This window comes from Mus caroli, chromosome 10, assembly GCF_900094665.2.
Source record: "Mus caroli chromosome 10, CAROLI_EIJ_v1.1, whole genome shotgun sequence".
In the NCBI taxonomy this organism is placed as follows: Eukaryota; Metazoa; Chordata; class Mammalia; order Rodentia; family Muridae; genus Mus; species Mus caroli.
Genome location: NC_034579.1, coordinates 24,362,790 through 24,382,685, shown reverse-complemented (window position 1 = coordinate 24,382,685; position 19,896 = coordinate 24,362,790). Strand labels below are relative to the sequence as shown.

The window sequence follows — 19,896 nt, the reverse complement described above, 5'->3', positions numbered from 1 at the left end:
TTTGAGCCTCCAAAGTCTACCTGAATTCCCAGGCTTAAGTTCCCTTCTGATTCAAAGCATGGTATCAGTCCATGTTTTGTTCCTGTCAGCAAGTCCCTTTTATGACTTTGACCCTTCCTTTCTACTTATTAAGATCTTTATAATAACACTGAACATACCTGAAAAAATTCAAAGTAATTTCCCTACCATAATGCCTTTAATGGTAAATGGGATTAGAATAAAATTGGGATTAGAATATCAATCATGATAAACTTAATCTATGGGATCTAATATGAGTTCACGTTAACTATTCTGGTTTGATTGAAAGCTTCAAATCATGGAAGGAGAAATCTTACCTTCCCGAATTTTGCCATCTCTGCTCTGTCATAAGTGTCTACATCAGTTGTAAAGTTACTTCTGTCTCAGTAGTCACTTAACACAACTTTCCTATAACTAAACTGAATTTAAACGTGGGCTACTGATATTGTAATGAAGACTTCCATGTTAAAATTCTCTCCAATACATAAATTGCTCCTTGCATTTCATGGTAATACAAGTCTTCAGATTGCTCTTTAATTACTTGAAAATGTGAGTGCTAGCATGGGCCACCGTGATTATACTACTCTGGTCAACACGAAGTTCGACAGTGAAGATACAGGACATTGGAACTAATAATTGCAGCATGGAATGAATGCGGCATGTAAAAAAGCTCCAGAGAATTGATATCAGTTCCCACACTACCAATAATGCTCATTAGCAGAGGAAACTAAAACTACAAGTAAACACTGGTCCTCTTATCAGAATAAGAGGGCACTGACATGTCAGGAGTTCTAAAATTAGCATTAAATCATGTTGTAAATAGATAATAAAATGGAATGGTCATATTTTATTATTTTATGTTAAAGCTTAATTCTTTCTAATACTATTTTTACTTTTTACTGCAAAGCACATCAGCCAAAATAGCTTTTAGGTGGTAGATTGGAAATGAGAGAATAAGTGTGCCTGAAGCAATTTATGAACACCATGTTCTCAACTATTACATCTTTTACTCCTTATCACCATAATGGATTACAATTGATGCTGTAGTAACTCCCCTCACAATTTCTACATGTATTTAATATACTTTATACTAAAACTTAAGTGAAGATATTATATTTGAATAAAACACATTTGTATGTGAAAGCATTATTTCCAATTTTGGGAATAGTTTATTATAACAATAAATCAGGGCCACAAGGACAAGGGTCATGAGGTAAAAGCATTTGGTGTGCAAACCTGACAGCCTGAGTTCAATTTCAACAAAGCCAGATGTAATGGCACACATCTCTCTTGATAATAGTACAATTGTAAGATGGGAGATAGAGTTAGAAGAACTGATCTAAAACTTTTGTACACTTGTATGCACTATAAACAAGAGATGCCTTTGCCTCCAAAATCTAAAAGTAGCAGCAAAGTTGCCCTCTGGTCTCTTCACATGTGCCGTGGTGAATGTGAACCTGCACACACACACACACACACACACACACACACACACACACACACACACACAGCTAAATGGTCTTAAAAATCCATAATATTCTGAAAAATAATGTAGGTATGTCTTTGGAATATTAATTCCTAATTAACTTTTGAACTTTGAAAAGACAATCCTATTTTCTCATGAATAATGATCGTTCTACTATATCAACCCCAAGCCTATTCTTGCTGTGAAGGCCAGTGTTGCCTACAGTTTTGACAGGATATTGAATAATCTGGGAGATAAATTGTGGGCAAGGCTACTCTCTGGTTATAGGATTCTGGCTTGTGAAAGAAAAATAGAGAAGATGAAGTGAGCAAAGCATTACTCTCTGGTTCTTAAACGTGCACATGATAGGACCAGCCTCTGCAGGCTTCTGTCACCTTGACTTTCCCACTGTGATCACTGTGGCCTCCCTGCCTTCTTCCCATAGTCCCTCCCTCCCTCTATATGATGGGACCCAGGACCTTGTGCACACTAAGTGAACACGCCACCATTGAGCTATATACTTAGGTTTTCAAATCCTTCATTTTCAATTTTCATCTTGTGCAAACAGTAGGGAGATTCCTCATGAATATCAAAGACAATTTCTCTACAATATTAAACAACCAAATTAAATGGAAAAGTCATTCATTTAATTGCAAAGATCAAAATTCTGCCTACTTTAATTTTCCTGTTCTTCATAGAGCAAATTTAATCTCTCAACAATCCCTATAGATTCATCTCAGTTCTACTGCCATTGATGTAGTCCTAGCTACTAACATGTCTGGCATTTAAAATAACAACTTCCTTCCTAGCAACATGGACCTCCTTAACACAAGTTGACACTGTCATCTATTCTCTGGATCATCCTGAGTAATCCTTAAAAGCAAGGAGAAAATCATAATTCCATAATGCACTGCTTCTCCTTTACACATAGAGCAGCACACATGCTCCCTGCCATGGCTTACTAACTCCGATAAGCTCTATTGCTCCTTGGAACCCATTTGATTCTATATTAGGACCCTTGTTTACTGTTCCTTCTCTTTGGTAAGCTTTTCAGGCAATTGGTACTACAGGCTCATATACTTTTCTCATCAATGTCTTAGCTCAAACATTACTTCAGACAGGGCTTATCTGAAATCCTATCAGAATTAGCTTCACTTAGAGAAGTTACTTGAAATCGTGTCAGACAATTCCATTTTCTTCATTGAATGTGTCATGAATTTAGAATTATTTAGATTATTTCAGTTGCAGGTATATGCTTTCTATCTCCTGTTGTGATTTGAGTGAGAAATGTCCTCCACTTGGTCATGTATCTGAATAGTTTGTCTCTTGTTGGTAAGAACTTTTAGGATATGGTACTTGGTGGAAGGAGTAATCACTGGAGTGGGTCTTAAGGGTTTCTATATAGCCTTGCTCCCTGTTTCTTGTGTGTGGTTGAGGTGTTCTCTCTCAGCATCTGGCTGTCGTGCCTTCTGCACCCTATGGACGTCTAGCCCCCTGGGAGATTATAACCAAACAAGACAAGAAAAAACTAAACAAATTCTCCTCACCAAAAGAGCTCCTTCAAGGAACCCGTGCCAATTCTGTGGCCTGGAATTATTCTAACATGAAAGTGGTACCTGACTCATCTATTTACTTCTTATGACTTTGTCAAATGAGTGAATGAACCTCTAAGAAGAACTCAAGGAACATGTCAGTTACAACTTTGCTGGTGGACCTTCCGCCACTTGAGAGACTAAATGTTCAGCTGGCCTGTGAAGCCGACAATCAGAACTCATCAATTCCCGATGCTTTTCATAAGAAACAACCCCTGTTGTTCAAGTCTCCAACATATTAAGATGATATGTATACATCGCTGGGCATACAGAATAATTTTGTAAGAGAGTAAAAAGAATATATCCATTCATCATTCATTCATTCAATCATTCATCTATTTAAAAAAGATAGATATATGTTTATATCAGGTTCACATTTAAATATAAGCTGACTGTCACCCCTCTACCCATGTAAACATTACAGTCCACCCAGTTCAGTCACTGTGGTGAGACTGTCTTAATAATAAATTATGTGACCATTCCTCATTTGAGTCCATTGTGAACACTGATGCAGTTTTTCCACAACAAAGGGTTCTTCACATTTTCATAGAGGACCTAGAATCTATTTATTAGCTATTCACTTTTTAAAGACTCCTTCTCTCCATTTTAAATAAAAAAGGTTACAATGTTAAGAACTTTGGCAGAGCAAAGGAAAACACTGGTGCCTAACAGTTTGCCTGTGTAAATTGTGACAAAACCTGTAACTTTATTAAAATTATTTTTCCTGACTCGACTTCACTTAAATATGCTTTCAGTTTTCCCAGACTATAGTCTAAACTCTAATATTAATATTAGTCATATGAATGTGTTTTACCGTAGCTTTCTTCCTCTGAATTAATGAATAATGGAGCCTTAAATCAGATTAATTTCTGAAGATAAGAGCACAGTTAATGCCTAGGATAAGGATATGTGTTTCTTCTCTGTAGGAGGAAAGAGTGTGATACCAGCAAGCAGCTCAGGCAGCCAGGAAGGTGCTCAGGCATGCTGAAAGCTGACAACTAAGCTCTTTGGGGACAAGCCTTCAGAAAAGTTGATGGTTTCTTCAGAGTTAAGCTACCTCAAAGACAAAAGCTAGCCACACTCCAGCCTGGAGTTTTCCTTCTCTCTTTTACAAAAACATTATTTTTATGTATATGGGTATTTTGCCTGCATGTATATCTATGCACTGTGTGTTGTATTGCATGTGTGATTGCTGCTCTTGGAGACCAGGAGAGGGCACTGGATACTATAGGGCTGAAGTTACAGACAGTTGTGAGCTGCCATGTTGGTCTTGGGATCTAGCATCCTCTGTAGACATATTCAGGGGCTGAACTAAACTACCTTAGGTTACCACCATTTATATCTGCAAAAATTTATCAACGTAATCGTTAAAAAATCAAACCTGTTAAGTCTCACAAGGGATTCCGTTTCTTCTCGTGTTGGTTATTTGTGAATGTTTGCCACTTAAAATACCATTTTCTTCCACCAGTATCCTCACAGAAAAGGGCAACAATGAAGACGTGACAACAGTTTAGACAAAATTAAGATTATAGAGAAAATGTCTTTTGAGAAGTTCTTTTTATCTCATAATTGGGAAATAAAAATACTGGAAAAGATTCAAGAAAGCAAATATAATCTTAATGTTTGTATGTTCTATTTACAATCTTAAAATATTGGTCTTTTCTCCTAATTTGGTGATGTATGTCTAAAATGGCTTTCTCACCTTTCCAAGCTTCTGGTAGAGAATTATTCAACATTGTGACTCTTATCAATATGTGTTTCCTTTAGTTTAAGAATGATTATATGTAGATGAATATACAGCTCTATAAATGGTGATATGGGAAAATTTAAATAACATAATATTCTATATACAACCGAAAGATTAAAATACAAATTCGATTGAAATGAGTGTCCTATTAGTGCAATGTGACTTAAGGATATTTCTAAAAGCACTTTTAACAATAAAACTGGTGCCCAGTAAAACCGTTTCTTCCTGGAAAAGAGTTTCTCACAGTATAAACAGCGAAGGATGGTTTAGCATCAGAGGTGCAGTTGAAGACAAAAATACCCTAAGTAAGCTTCAGATTCTAAAATCCGTATGATTTTTTAACGATTACGTTGATATCTTTTTGCAGATATAAATGGTGGTAACCTAAGGTAGTTTAGTTCAGCCCCTGAAAAGTCTACATGACATAAGATTCTTACCTGCTAATGTTGAGAGTGGGAGAAAGTCTTTTCCAGGGAACAGGAACCATAATTGGTTATTAAATACTAAGTGATCAGTCCCAAAATGGTACATACAAGCAACATTATACAGACAGAGTAGGCTGTATTTAGGGAAATGCAAGTACATACTTATACATTTGTACATGCTATAAGAATTAATAAAAAAGAAAAAGCCATTGATTTGACCAAGAGCAAGGAGAGGCTACAGAAACTTTTTTTGAGGGTGGAGAAATGCTGTAGTTATATTCTTTAAAAAAAAAAAAAAAACCCAAGCCCTAAGATTCTTAGATGCTAACAGATAAATGCTTGTGTGTGTACACTGAATTAGAATGCTATGTATTATATTTTAAAAGCAATAGCAAACCAATGTTGCTGTAAAGTCACACCTTTCTGTAGAAACCTAAGCCTGAGGCTCTTAGGCATGAGGCTACAGAAAGCGCCCATCACAGTGTACAAGACACCGAACAGAAAGCTCCAATTTCACTGGACACAGTCCGTGTGCAAGTGCATTTCCCGGAGAAGACCAGTTTGTTTTCATTAGCTAAGGAAGGTATGTAGAGACCAGCATCTGGATGTTAGGTGTGCTTACAGTATCATTCCTTCTCTGGGAACTAAAGTTACGAAATAAACTGACAGATGATTTCACCCACCTATACTCCTCTCTTCCCTTCCCTCTTTCTCCTCCCTGTCTTTGCTGTCACCTCCTCCTCTGTGTTAAGCAACCAAGGCTGGGCAACATGTCAGATGAGTCTTTATGGAATGAGGAGCATAAGTACACAGAGGAGGTGACAACAGAAGGGAGAGGGGACAGTGGAGAGGGGAGAAAGGGAAGCTATGAATACCAGAGACACTTCCCAGTCTGTCTCAGCTTCTCAAGTTACAATCAGTTCAAGGATCCCTTTTTTGTTTGTTTGTTTGTTTGGTTTTTCAAGACAGGGTTTCTCTGTGTAGCCCTGGCTGTCCTGGAACTCACTTTGTAGACCAGGCTGGCCTCGAACTCAGAAATCTGCCTGCCTCTGCCTCCCGAGTGCTGGGATTAAAGGCATGCGCCACCACGCCCGGCAAGGATCAATTTCAATGTCTAATGACAAGATTAAATTTGGGCTCATAAGATAGCGCAGTAGTCAAAGCCAGGTAGTGAACAAAGTTGATAACCCAAGTTACATTCCCAGAGCCCATGTAAAGGTGGAAGGAGAAAACCAACCCCAAACTGTCCTCTGATATCCATACATGCCCCTTTATACATGCACACATGCAGACACTCAAATAATAATAAAATTCTTAAACTAACAAACTTAATTATCCTTAGTGAAAAAGAAGGTGATGAAATTGAAGTCGAGAAAAGGTAAATGAAATTCACCCTTTCAAGTCCACACACCCATGGCACTCCAGGAATCCCACACCACAAAAGGAGGAAGAAGCACTGGTTTTGCTAGTATAGTGTAAATATGACTTACTTTACATAATGAGTGGAGAACTGGTATCTGGCTCCAACCAGTCATTTATATGGCATTATCAAGAATTTATAATGTCTTTCTCTTAGTTCCCTATCCTAATGGGCTCTGAGAATACCCTCCCCACTTCCTCTATCAAGATACCCTCCCCCCCTTCCTCCATGTAGACACTTTTTTCTCCATGTTAGGGTCGAGTCCTTATTTGTGTCAGCTCCTCAGCCCTAGCTATCCACTTACACATGTGCACACATACTGTTCCTCCCTCCAACTCTGACTCATTCAACTTAAGGACAATCTAATCCTAACTGTTCACTACCAAGTCATACTCAGGGTCTCTATAGTTGACAACAGTGATGTGACTTGCATATCTCTCACTGCTTAGTGCATTTCAAAATAACCAGTAGCTCTTTTACAGAGCAAGGTGATTTGAACTGAAGATAGGTATTTGTAACCTGATCTTTAGTCCTGAGATGAGATGAGCCTAGCAAGGTGAGTATGGTACCTTCATTTTTCCTTTTCCTCCAGCCAGCTTTCTGCTCATCTTAACCATGAGGTGAGGGATCCACGCACACCCCTGTGAAGATTCCTTTTGCTCCACAACCCTGTCTGCTCTTCAATTTCTCAGGTTTTCAGCTATTATGAGTACATATCAAATCCTGATAAGAAAAATTCAGCAGGAAAGGCCTACGGTCAGGTCTTTCCAGAGTAACTCTATCAAATATTCTTCCTAAATGTTTAAAATCAATTCTGTGTCTATATATTGTACCTCTACAACCCACAAATACCCTTCATCATCTAGTTTTATTGCTTAGCTTAATTTTTCTATTGATTTGTTTTCTCATGTTTGAAATAGGTTCTTGCACAGCTCAATTTATGTATTCAGGTAAGAGAACAGGCAAAGCTGTATAGACAGGTACTGATACAAAGTAACAATGAATATATATATATATATATATATATACACACACACACACACACAATGGGAAAGCAGTCAGTAATAAGTAGCCATGTAAGAAGGCATTGGTCTATAGGCAAAAGCCTAAATGGATATTACCTCTTAGACAGTGCTAAAGGGAGTTTTCAGGAAATAATTTCTAGAGTGTTTTAAAAAGCCAAGTGAGCCAATGTTCTGTGGCTAAAGCATACTGAGGAGACAAAGACCACCTATGACTAACTTCTACTACAATTCTCTAATGGGTCATAAAGTCTCCACTCAGCACTCTCTAAGAGAATGCGGTGCCAACTAGATTCATTCCAGTTACTTTTCATGTGTTAAGTTGTTAGGTTTTTGATTTTATATACAACATTTGTGATTCTCTTTTATTTCTTCAAACATTGAAAAAGAAAAAAAATAACAATTTCTTGGGACCACTGGTTAAAATTTTACCTAGACTATAAGTATTTGTTTTTTAGCCCAGGTACATATGATTTTTATCCATCGCATCCCCAAAGATAGAGACTATCAGAACAAACAAACAAACAAACAGACAGACAAACAACAAAAACAAATCCAACAATCCCACAACCAACTGAAATTCAGAGAACAAGAGAGAGTAAAGTGCTCAGTCCCAGCTGATACATCTACAATGTAATTCAATATCTATGGCACAGGTATCATTCTGGAAGAAAGGGTTGAAGCTTCTAAGAGCCAGCAGAACATGCTTTGTAAACAAAAGGTTATACCTCCTAGAAATGTTACAAAGACTACATCCATGAAGTCTCACCAAGGCTGCTGAAATAAGACTTGAACAATGACACTAATGGACATGATAACATGGAAGTGGGAGAGGTTCTCTACCCTACGCAACAAACAAGGGATGCTGAGACTGGAAGAAATGTCCTTCCTCAGGAAAGAGCCTCCCAACCCAATACCCAAAGCCCTGAGATCACTCATATAAATACAGGTAATGTTACAAGGACTGAGCAGGTTGTATTTATGTATTAGAATGTTTGTTGAGTACATGCGTGCGTGCGTGCGTGCATGTGTGTGTATGTGTATGTGCATGTGTGTAACAAATATTAAAAAAAAAGGACATGAATTGGAGGTATATAAAAGGGTCAGGAGAGAAGAAAAAGAAAAGAAAAATGATTAGTTATTTTACCATTTTAAAAATAAAAACCATCATTAAATAGTATTAAAAGATTTTTTTTGTGTGTTTTAGTTTTCAGGTCAGATGAATTATCTTCATCTATCAACCTATTTATATCTATGATATATGATGATCATCTATTTATCATCTATTATCTATACTCTTACGGTTTTTACTGGATACATTATATATTCATAAATTGTTGTTCTGCTTGTTGCTGTAAATTTATTGATTTTGTTTTTGTTTTGAGAGACTCTTACTCAGTACCCCTTGTTGGCCTGATATAAACTAAATAGGCCAGGCTGGCCCTTAAGTTATGGTAATCTTTCTATTTCTGTTGCTAAAATATTGGCATTTTGGCTACATACTACCACACCAAGCTAAACTATTGATATTTCAAAATATTAATTACACATTAACCAAACTTAATAATTTATTTTTTAGTATTAAAACAGGAACTTTACTGAAAGCAAGTCAAAATATCAACTATATCCTAATGAATTCTATTTCTATGTTTGTTGATAGAGAAACCCTTAGTTTCATAAAGAATAAGAAAGGTGTTCCTACATTTATGTTAAGATTCTGACACTATTTTTATAATGTTAATTACATGGTAATTACATGGTAATTAACATTATAAAAGAGGTTATCAATACTATGAATCAAGTCAAGCACATTATCTGAACTGAGGAATCTTACTACATCCATTGTTAAAAGCCAGAATCCACTAATCTTTAGTTTTAGAGTGGTCTCTAATTACTTAAGTTCAATTTGAAAAAGTTATCAACCAATTAGTCTATGCCCGTTCTCATTTTGCTATTTAAATACATTTATGGCATAAGAAAGAAGAGTGAAGATGCTGGAGTTATCTCTACTCATTCATGGCAAGAATATGCAGTTAGAATGAAGTGTTGATTAATAGGACTCTTAGACACAAAGTGCCTACCTGTATCTGATCAGGCAGTAGACCATGCAAACAGCATTTTCTCTAATAGTAATAGAAATATATATCTGAGTTCCAGCTAGGGTAGTGCTAGGAAGAGAGCAAAGAAGCCCTTTAGAGTTCAGGGCCTTTCCTCTTCTATGAGAAATACATTTTTGGGGAGGGACGGAGGGGATGAAAGTCTACTTACGAAGGAACCATATACATCCCTTGTTATGTGATTTAAGAAAAAAAACATTAAATGAAGAATATTCCTGGCATATAGAGGTTATTGGGAGAACTGACTCTAACAAAAGAAAAATCAGCAATATCCCTTTTTAACTTTTTAGTTTGAGTTTTGTAATTAATGTTCAGAGTTCTTATGTTCTGCTGCAGATAATATTTTAATACATACAAATGAAGTCAGAGAGGTTCACATCAGCAAAACATATTTTTGTGCTGTTAAGGAACACTCATTCATACAATGTTTAATGGAATTTTAATCTTTTACCACAATGGCTACATAGAACATCAAAGTAATAAGATATTTCCTTTAGAGTTTCTGCTTAAATACACCAAACCATTTAATTCTTGTTAAGACATTAGACGACTGTCTTCATCCTGGGAACCAACAAAGTTATAGAATCGCAGTGACCAAGTTGAAGCATTTTTGCTAAACTGTCTTATTTATGTATATAAATAGATATTTGAATGAAGAGATCAGGTACTATCATTTATTCTAGCCAAAGCTCATCCAAAGAAAACGTACATTAAACTTAATATGTATCAGTTTACAAACTCTTGTTAACCAGACTCACACAGCTTTTGAGCTATTTCGTGAACTAGAATGTGACATATAAATGCACATGTCAAGAAACACAAAACAACTTCCGCTACATATGCAACTTGTTACATACCAATGCTCGGCTACTTTTCAGAAATGCAGGCAGTGCTGTAACCAGTTTGATTAAATATTAAAGCAGAACTATATGCCTCAGATTTAAATTTAATTATCAATTGAACAAATATTTGTTGTACATAATAAGACTTCCATCTTGCACTTGTTCCTGGAATATAGTGATAGGTGAGACTATTGAGTCACAGAATTCATCTTGATTAAGTATTTTAGTTAAAAAAAACAACAAGCAAATACACATTGTCTAACTGTATTCAACATGGAAAACTAGAATATCTTAAAACAGATACATCTGGACTTGAAAAGACTCCTGCTCTTCTCAGCAAACTTGACTTAGATATGAAGGGCATTTGGGAAGCAGGGACCCACCTTCTTAGTACTTGTAGCTGGGGGTGTAGAGGTGAAGACAGGGGTAGGGTCTGAGGAATGTAGAGGTGGGACACAGGATGACCCCATAGGGATGTCACATAGATTACAATGGAGTGTTTTCTAACTTTCTGGTTAGCCCAGCCAACCCCGGCTCGCTTGTCCTTTTGTTGACACTATTTGAGAAGTGGAATGATTTTGTTTCCCTGAGCATCAGGGGCAGTCTTCCACATGCCAAAGATTTGCCTATGGACTCAGCATTGCTCCTACACACACTTATATAGTTCTCATCACTTTATTACCTTTCTTTAAAAAAAAAATCAAGAAATCTACTAATGAACCTATGTATACATGCATAAACGCAAAGCCCACACATCTCATACATAGATATAGCTTAGACAGTCATTAACAAAAAGTGCACACTTGTTTAACTCGTCAGTCCTTTACTGGAAAGTTTCTTTGTACCCCTTGATAGGATGTGCACTTAATGAAATTTTGATCATCAAATAGGTCTTCAAGATGCTTTGTCTGAAACTTTTTATTTTCATGCTGAAAACTTTCAGACAAAAGGCAACCATATTGATAAGGTACTTTTTAGTGTGCACTGAGGAAATAAGGCAGTGCCACTTTACTAAGTGTGATATTCTATCTTCAATTTACCTGTACTTTCCTATTCATGTTTTTTCCATAACTGCATACAATGGTTTATGTGGTTCAAAAGCAAGGTTAAAAGCCTGTTCACCTAGGGCCGGGACACTGTGATATTCTAGATTTAAAGCAGTGACGGAAACCACAGAGGCTCTTACATGAGCTTCTAAAGAGGTCTGTTAGATAAGATAATGATGCACTGTATAACTAAGGTATAAAAACAGTGCTTAACATAAGTAATAGCTTCAATATTCTAGGGCTTGTTCAAAAAGCATTGTGTGCGTAACAGCCTCTTCATCTGCAGCGGCTATGTTTCAAGAGCCCCAATAGATGACTAAAATCACAGATAATATTAGATTTTGCAAATACTACTTCTTCTACATGTATATACTTATGATAAAGTATAATATAAATTATATATAAGATATTATGAATTATAATAAGGTACAACAATTATAGAAATACACTATAATAGCTACCAGAGTAAATCCATTTGTACTTTGAAGTCATTATTAAATAAACTAGGCATTCAGGAATAGAAGCATAGTAACACAGCAACATGTGATCTAGTACCAAGGTGGTTTGTAAGTTATATGACAGGTGTTTAGTGTATTCACCATAAATGCTGTGGACATAGGGGTGACTCAGGTCCTGGGCAGAGTGAAGCAAGATATATCATAGATAACAGGAAAGGAAACCCCAAATGAGGACAGAGTATTTAATATGTTTCCAAAGTCTTCAAAAAATAAAGAGTGATAAGTACTTTATTACTAGCATTTGGTAAATGCAGCTTTGGTCACTTGTCCAAAGCTGAGAGGCAAAATCAGGATCTAACTGAGATAGTCTAAGGCCAGAGTCTTTACGCAGAGTATGCCAGTCTGTCACCTGCAAGATAACCTCAGGAGAACAAGGGAAATGACCAAATTTCTTAGCCACCCTCCAGGCTGCTTGCTAATGTTCTGTGTCACATGCTAAGATCAAATCCCACCATCTATAATCTTTCCTGGAACATAGATACTGCATAACATTTGACATCATGAATTTATTGTCATCCAAAAGAGGACAGAGTGACTGAAAGACAGTTCACGCAAAAGCAAGAGAATGAGAAGAAAATTTGTCATGTTCCAAGTACTGCAGTTCTTTTTTCTTTATTTTTTTTTCCTGTTAGAGAAATACAGAATTTTCCTATCTAAAGAACTGATGGCCCGATCTGACTACCTTTTACATTCTTAGGGTCATCTTTAAATCTGGAAAAGCAAAGGTGGTACATAACTTACTGTCTTCCATGTCTAACCTCCAGAAGCTTTGGGCTTAACTCCTGATTTACAAGTCAAGTCTTAAAATAAATGAAGTTTGCACATTAGATGCTTCTGCATATAATTTTCTTTTCACTAGAGTTACTTAATTATTTTTTTTAACTATCATGAGGAATCTTAGTAGGGGAATGAAATCAGTAGTGTTTTTTTGCCCATCTGTGAAGTTTCTTTATTAGCCCCATGAGTCAAAGGGAAACTCTTTATTGCCTGCACAAATCAAGAGAAAAACAAATGCTAATTGAGCAGATTGATGGGTAGATAGGATGAAAGAAAGGATGCCAACATAAACAGAATATGGCTATTCATTGTTATCCCCAGTGAATCAGCTTCACTCACAAATGTGTATCAGAAACTAACTATGGCAACAGAGATCCCAGAGGAACAACCCTCTATGTAGGCGCAAGCAGGCATGCAGACAGCTCTTCCACTGCTGCTAGAACAAAGTGGTGGACTCTCCCTTGTTGGACCAATCAATTTTTAAATAAAGGGTAATACACAGAGTTATAGAAGACTTCTCGCCATGCTAAATGCCAAATACTCATTCAAAGATATATATATTATTGTTATTATTATTATTATCATCAACAAGTAACATCAAGTCACAACAGGTGGCGTCAGCAGGCATTGTTCTGGTTGCCAGAGTTCCAGACATAATTTCCCAGCATTAGTTAAACCGAAAAGAAAAATGAAAATGTCTTCCTTCCAGTGATGAAGTCTTGGAACTGTCCTCCCACACCAGTGCTGCTGTATTGGTGAATTACCTTTGTACGTTGTAAGTCAGAACCAAATACTACTGAGGTGTTTGCCTGACTGTGGAGACGCATCGTATATAAACATGTTTGATCTGTCTATCACACAAAGTAAGAGAATTTGAAGTAAGTAGGTATTTTGAACTACTCTGGCGAAGTTTTCCTGATTGGCTGATGGGTACCATTCACTCTCAGGCACTAAGTGTAGAGATATGCCATTCTAAAGTTTCAAAATCCATCTTCTTATTGTAACAAGGTTCCTGTAATTTAAGCACTAGTAGATGTAGAACTTCATTTTGTCTTAAAGACACCCAAGTGAGTCAGAGAAAATGTGTGGGGTTTATCTGGACCCAGTACAAATACCCTATAATAGAAACACTGCATGTAATAGGTTTCAAACAATGACCAAAAACTCTGATTTCAGAAAGGAGTAGTGAATGGACTTCAAAACAAAACAAAACAAAACAAAACAAAACAAAACAAAACAAAACAAAAACAAGCAAGCAAGCAAGCAAGCAAACAAGCCAAAACAAACTGGAAACAAAAAGGTAAGTCTCTTACCTTTTGTAGCAATTCGTACACATTGGGTTTTAGTTTCCTGGCAGAGAAAAACCAAAAGAAAGCAATTAATATAGAGACAATGTTTATTCATAAACTGTTATAACTATTATGAAGATAAGCAGAAGTTTAAACAATAATTATGACTGTAGAATTATAAAGATAAATTTATTTTCCAATAAATAGTCTCAGCATTTTAAAAATTAAAAAAAAATTAAGAAAGTTTCTAGTAATTTTTGTATCTGTTTCACTTGGTAATAAAACAAGCTTAGGTATGGCAGGGAAGAGTTGTGTGGCCTTTAATCTGCATTTTTTTGCTGCCTCTTAAGCTATTAGAAAGAAATATGTATCTGAAAAGCTAATATAAATCAGAACCAAATTCTAATTTTATTTTCACCTGATAGCTACAGACTTTGAACAAACCTGATCATTACACACTCTCTTGTGGATCTAGGCATGACTGAAGAGCTAAATGATTGTAGTCAGAAAGATTATCAAGACATGGCATGCAGTTTAAATGTAATTTATCTGTTCTTGCTTTCCTTTGAATTTAGCTGTCAGAAAAAAGATGTTTTTCAACACAGGTTGGTTTTTTTTTTTTTTTTTCTCCTACCTTTATTACCAAGGTAGCTAGAAAAAATAGAAATGCAAGGCAGAAGAAACAAAACTTATTATTGTTATGTGGTAGAAAAAGATACACAGCTTTATAAGTAAGTCTTGGGCTCTGGTCTCCCTCTTAGACACCTACTTCAGCCATTGTCTATCTTCTGCATTTGCTTTCTTTTTTTCTTTCTTCCTTCCTTCCCTAGCCTTTCCTTTCTTCTCTCCTTCCTTTCTTTTTTCCTCTCTTCCAGACAGTGTCTTGATAAACAGTTCTCCTCTATGAGTTTTCCCTTGGTCTCCCCAGATAGACAAAAATAGCATTATAGGTATCCAACCCTCAAAACTCTGAGTTTATCTTTGAATATTCAATGGGCAAGAAGAGACATCAAACAAAGTCAGTGAGTGTAACCAGTTTGATAATACCACTGTGATCAAAACTGCCAGTGTGTCCTACAAACATTACTGGTATGTGTTCCAAACCCCAAAGGACAAAGGACTTATAATGGAGTATATATTTCTGTTGCCACTGCCACCCAGGCTGTTGCTTAGGTGACACTAAACATAATAACTTATGAAGAGATTGGGTATATCATAGTCAGACAGGGCTCAGCACATCACTCCCTTCCTTCTGCCTTGGGGTATGAACAGACTTTTCTCCACATGACTGTAATAAATTGCTTTTATGTAATTCTGGATCTGTCTAATCTTCTCTCCATCCTGTCCTTCTTCTCCTGTTAGCCAGGTTTCACATTGGTTTTTTTTTGTTGTTGTTTTTTCTGAAAAAAGAGGCTGTCTTTAAGAAACATTTTATAAATCTATCTTCAGTGCTTTTATATGTTGATAAGTAATAAAGCAATATGCGTACAATTCCTTCTCAAGCATTTACTTTGAAAGTATGTAAACTAAAGAACTGGGGAGGAACAGGTCCTTCTGTTCCTTCACTGGGACCAGCGATTATCAAGCTCCTGTGTAGATCTTGAGATACTCTGATTGCCTGAAAGTAGTCCCAGTTGACTCTCTGTAGGCATTACCAGACTCTACTGGTATGAGGCTCATCCACGTTAAAGCTCTGTGTCGGCAATGGGAAGTGTGTTGCCGATCCGTGTGACCTTTTACTACCAGTCCGCATGTCGTGCAACTGCAGTAAAATTATAAAATTATTTTTGTTGCTATTTTATAACTGTGATTTTGCTATTGCTATGAATCTTAATGTAAATATCTGTGCTTTATACTGGTCTTACATGATATCCTGTGGAAGGGTCTTTTGACCCCCAAAACTGTCATGACCTACAGGTTGAGAATGCTGCTAAACTTTGGTCAAATGGTGGTGTTAGAGAAAATCCCCTGTACGTACATACATTCATCTTCACTCTTACAACACAACAGACAGGTTAACAAGAGTTAATTTGGAAATTCTCACCTCTTTAAAGACAAAAATTTAAATCTAAAACCCTCTTCTACCTGTATGCTATTTGTATTTAGGTGGGGCTACTAATTTTTACCATGTTTTTGTTTGGAGCAACCTAATTAGTCAATTACTTTTAAAATAGGTGTGTGTGTGTGTGTGTGTGTGTGTGTGTGTGTGTGTACAAGATGGGTTGTTAATCTTGAATGTCATTTTGATGGAAATTATTACCATGAAACAAACCTATGGGAAGGTCTGTTGGGCATTATCTATAAATTCACTGAAGCAGAAAGACCTTCCAAAAATGATAGGATGAGGATCCCAGGTGAGAGAGAGAGAGAGAGAGAGAGAGAGAGAGAGAGAGAGAGAGAGAGAGAGAGAGACAGAGAGAGGTTAAGGAGAACACCAGGACTCTTTGCTCTCTACTTTCTGCATGAAGACTGATATGACTTCCTACTTACTCTTTCTGCCCTGTCTCCTGTTCCAGAGAAGTAACTCTCAACTGATAATGCAAACAAACCCTTTCTCTCTTAAACTGCTTCTGGCCAGGCATTTTTGGTCATAGCAGGTGGTGTGGATGGTAAAGAAGAGTGAGAAGAGTGGAGCCTCCTTAACTATGGACAGCCTTTGCATGTAGGCTATGTATTTAAAGGGTGTTGGGCATTTTTCTTTGCCATAACTCTACACTGGCCACACTGGGATGCAGAAAATTATAACTTGCATATAAAAGCAATACTCACATTCTCATGGCCCTCGTAGATATACACATTGGTTGTTTTCCAATTAAACTATTCTAAGAGCTAATATGACTCATACAATTGGTTGTCACAGGTGTCTCAGGTGTCACCTGACAGACTCAGTTATACATAAGCAACCATTTCCCACATAGCTCCAAGCCCAGCAAAATGCCTGTGTTCATCTGGATTTGAAAATTGTTCAAGTTTCTCTTCTCAACATATTCTTTTTACCCTACTGCCTTATCTAAAATAGAAATAAATAAATAAAAACAAAATAAGTCTTAGGAAAGAAAGTCTTTCAAAGGGAAACCAGCATGAGAGGAAAGGGCTAGGTTGTTTCTCACTTGTGCCCCGCTGAGCTCTCCTCTTCAATATTCATTTGGGATCAGCCCCAGTGTTCAAAAACAACTGTGTCCAAAATGGGAAAAGGAGGGGCAGCCAGGGACAGGGCCAGCCAACTTCAGTAATGGCTCAGCACCCAGCCTTAGCAGGCAGCCTTCTGTTTAGGTTCTGTCAGCTGGACAGTAGGCGTCCCATTACTTTGTAATCAGAGGATTGTTACTTGTTATTTATTATTTGGCTTGTACCCCCTGAAAAGCTTATAAGGCCTTTATTAGCCCAGTGTGGAACGCGCATTCTGTTTATCCTGAAGTAAATTTAATCTTTTGAAGCAGCCACTACTGAGCAAGTGAGGCAGAACAATGCAGGGAATTTACTGAGGGTGGAGTCCTGGCGGCAGCACACCCACCTTTTCAAATCACTTTGTTCACAGTTGCACTGTGGGCATTCCTGAAGAAAGCGCGAGCTGCAGCAGTTACTAGGAAACAGGAGTCCTGTGAAATGCTGCTGGCTCTCAGCCTCAGTCCTTCAGTCAACTTGCAAGAGCTGGCAACAGAAGCACTACACAACCATTTTCTTTCCCTTTGTTTTCTTTTTCAATTTTCTTTGACAAACGCCACTGAGTGTTTATAAAATATAGCCACAGCTTTACTTAAGATCAAGGGGGAAAAAAATCCAATCTGAGAGGAATCTCACCTTCTCCACACTGCTCATCGCTTGGAAATAGATGTTGTATCCTTTGCGGGGGGCCAGGGGAGGGTTCCAAAAGCCTTTATAGGTCCGGTTGTCACCCACGGTGAAGGGAGCCGGCTCGGGAAGATTCCCAGGGGGAAGTTCTGCAGCAAAGTAATAGGGTGCGCCCCCACTCAGGGCGTTCTGGTATGTAACCGGTACCTGGTAGCATTCCATGGCCCCTGCTTCACGCTTCGTTCGATGTGGGTGTAGCTGCTCCACAACAATTTGATAAGCACTTTGGGGGAAAGAAAGAAATGTTCACACTTAGTATCCAACATATTAAGATGTTTGGAGAAAGGAACAGGGGTTTCAGAGTGGGCAGGCGGCTTCCCAGTGCATGTAACCATCATTAAGCCCCTTTTCCATAAAATGGTGTCTCGCGAGTTCTGCTGCCCTCAGTAGCGAGAGCTTATCAAGGAACCAAGACAAGTAAGAAAAATCACCTTAAAATGGTTCACATTTTCAAAGACTGAAAATTAAGCCTCTCTAATAAGGACCTGGCTTTAACCAGAGTCATATCATAGATTAAGTTCTTTGTCTTAGTTTTTTGTTTTTTTTTAAATAGAAAAAGTTAACATTTTCTCGTGAAATTACATCAGGCAAGGCGCAGCTCCAAGGCCCAACAGAATGATGGCCTCCAGGAGGCATTGGAAGCTGCGGTCTGCAGTTGTCACAGGCTTGGACACTCGAGGCGCGCTGACAGGCTTCTCCACCTCCTGACCTCGCCTGCATCTCTACTGCCTCACAGCTATGCAGATCAGAAGCACAAGTGACATGCGACAGGGCGGGCACAGATGGACACAAATCTGTCCCCACAACAGAAATAGACTGGCTCCTTCTTCAGGGCTTGTTAATAATAAAATGTTACAAATTGGAGAGACAGATGGCATTTGGCCTTATTAAAACTCCAACCTGAATTGGGAATCCTTTTCTTAAATACATTAGAACTTTTCCACAACAGCTTTTATGTTGTAAGGTAAATGAAACCCCACAAATTTGAAATAAAGATTTCTGTGATCATTTATTTGTAAAGTCCTCAAATTCATATGTCAATAATATCCTTCCTTTGTGGAAAATGTCTCAAGTGAAAAATCTAGGTAAATATTGTCTAAAAGTTTGCCATTACTACTAATATATTTTCCATACTTTGAATGTACAAACAATTAATATATTTTAGAATTGTTGAAAACTGAAGGAAATTCACTGTGGCTTTTAAATTCAATGTGAATAAGTTGTGGGTAAGGTCTCTATGTAAAATCTTGAGACTTTAAGCAAATATACTTCATCTAGGACAGTGATTTGTGACTCCCACAGGGGTAACATATCAGATATCCTGCATGTCAGATATTTTTATTATGATTAATAACAGTAGGCAATGTACAGTTATGAAGAAGCAATGGAAATACTTCATGTTTGGGGGGCGTGGTTACCACAACATGACAACTGAATTGAAGGGCCCTGCACTAGGAAGGCTTCAAACCACTGTTCTAAAATGTGATCCAGGCTTTCTAGAGAGGGATGACAGCCAGTATTCAATAGATCTGTAGTAGGGTGGAAGATGCAAGACAGTGCTTTTGTTAAGGAATTTCCAGAGAGACCAAGAGAGAAAATCAAGTGTGCATCTAGGAGATTGAAAGAAATTCAGGGTTTAAAGCAAAATTCCAATTTAAATATAAGCCATTATACTTATAGCAAGAGACTCCACAGCCTCAAAGAAAAGATGATATTAAATTTAGAGTTTTACTTTCTTCTTTAATATTGAAGTTTCTGTTTGTTTT

The 19,896-nt window shown here is 37.3% G+C and overlaps 1 protein-coding gene across 1 annotated transcript in view; it reads right to left on the bottom strand.

Moving 5' to 3' along the window:
* The window catches only part of Ptprk (protein tyrosine phosphatase receptor type K), a 509,254-nt gene that overhangs the window by 77,966 nt on the left and 411,392 nt on the right, over nucleotides 1–19,896 (bottom strand). The window contains exons 12-13 of the mRNA XM_029482632.1: nucleotides 18,080–18,353; nucleotides 14,303–14,339 (exon numbers count right to left, since the gene is read on the bottom strand). Coding sequence (XP_029338492.1) covers nucleotides 14,303–14,339; nucleotides 18,080–18,353 — 311 coding nt within the window. The remainder of the gene's footprint in view (nucleotides 1–14,302; nucleotides 14,340–18,079; nucleotides 18,354–19,896) is intronic.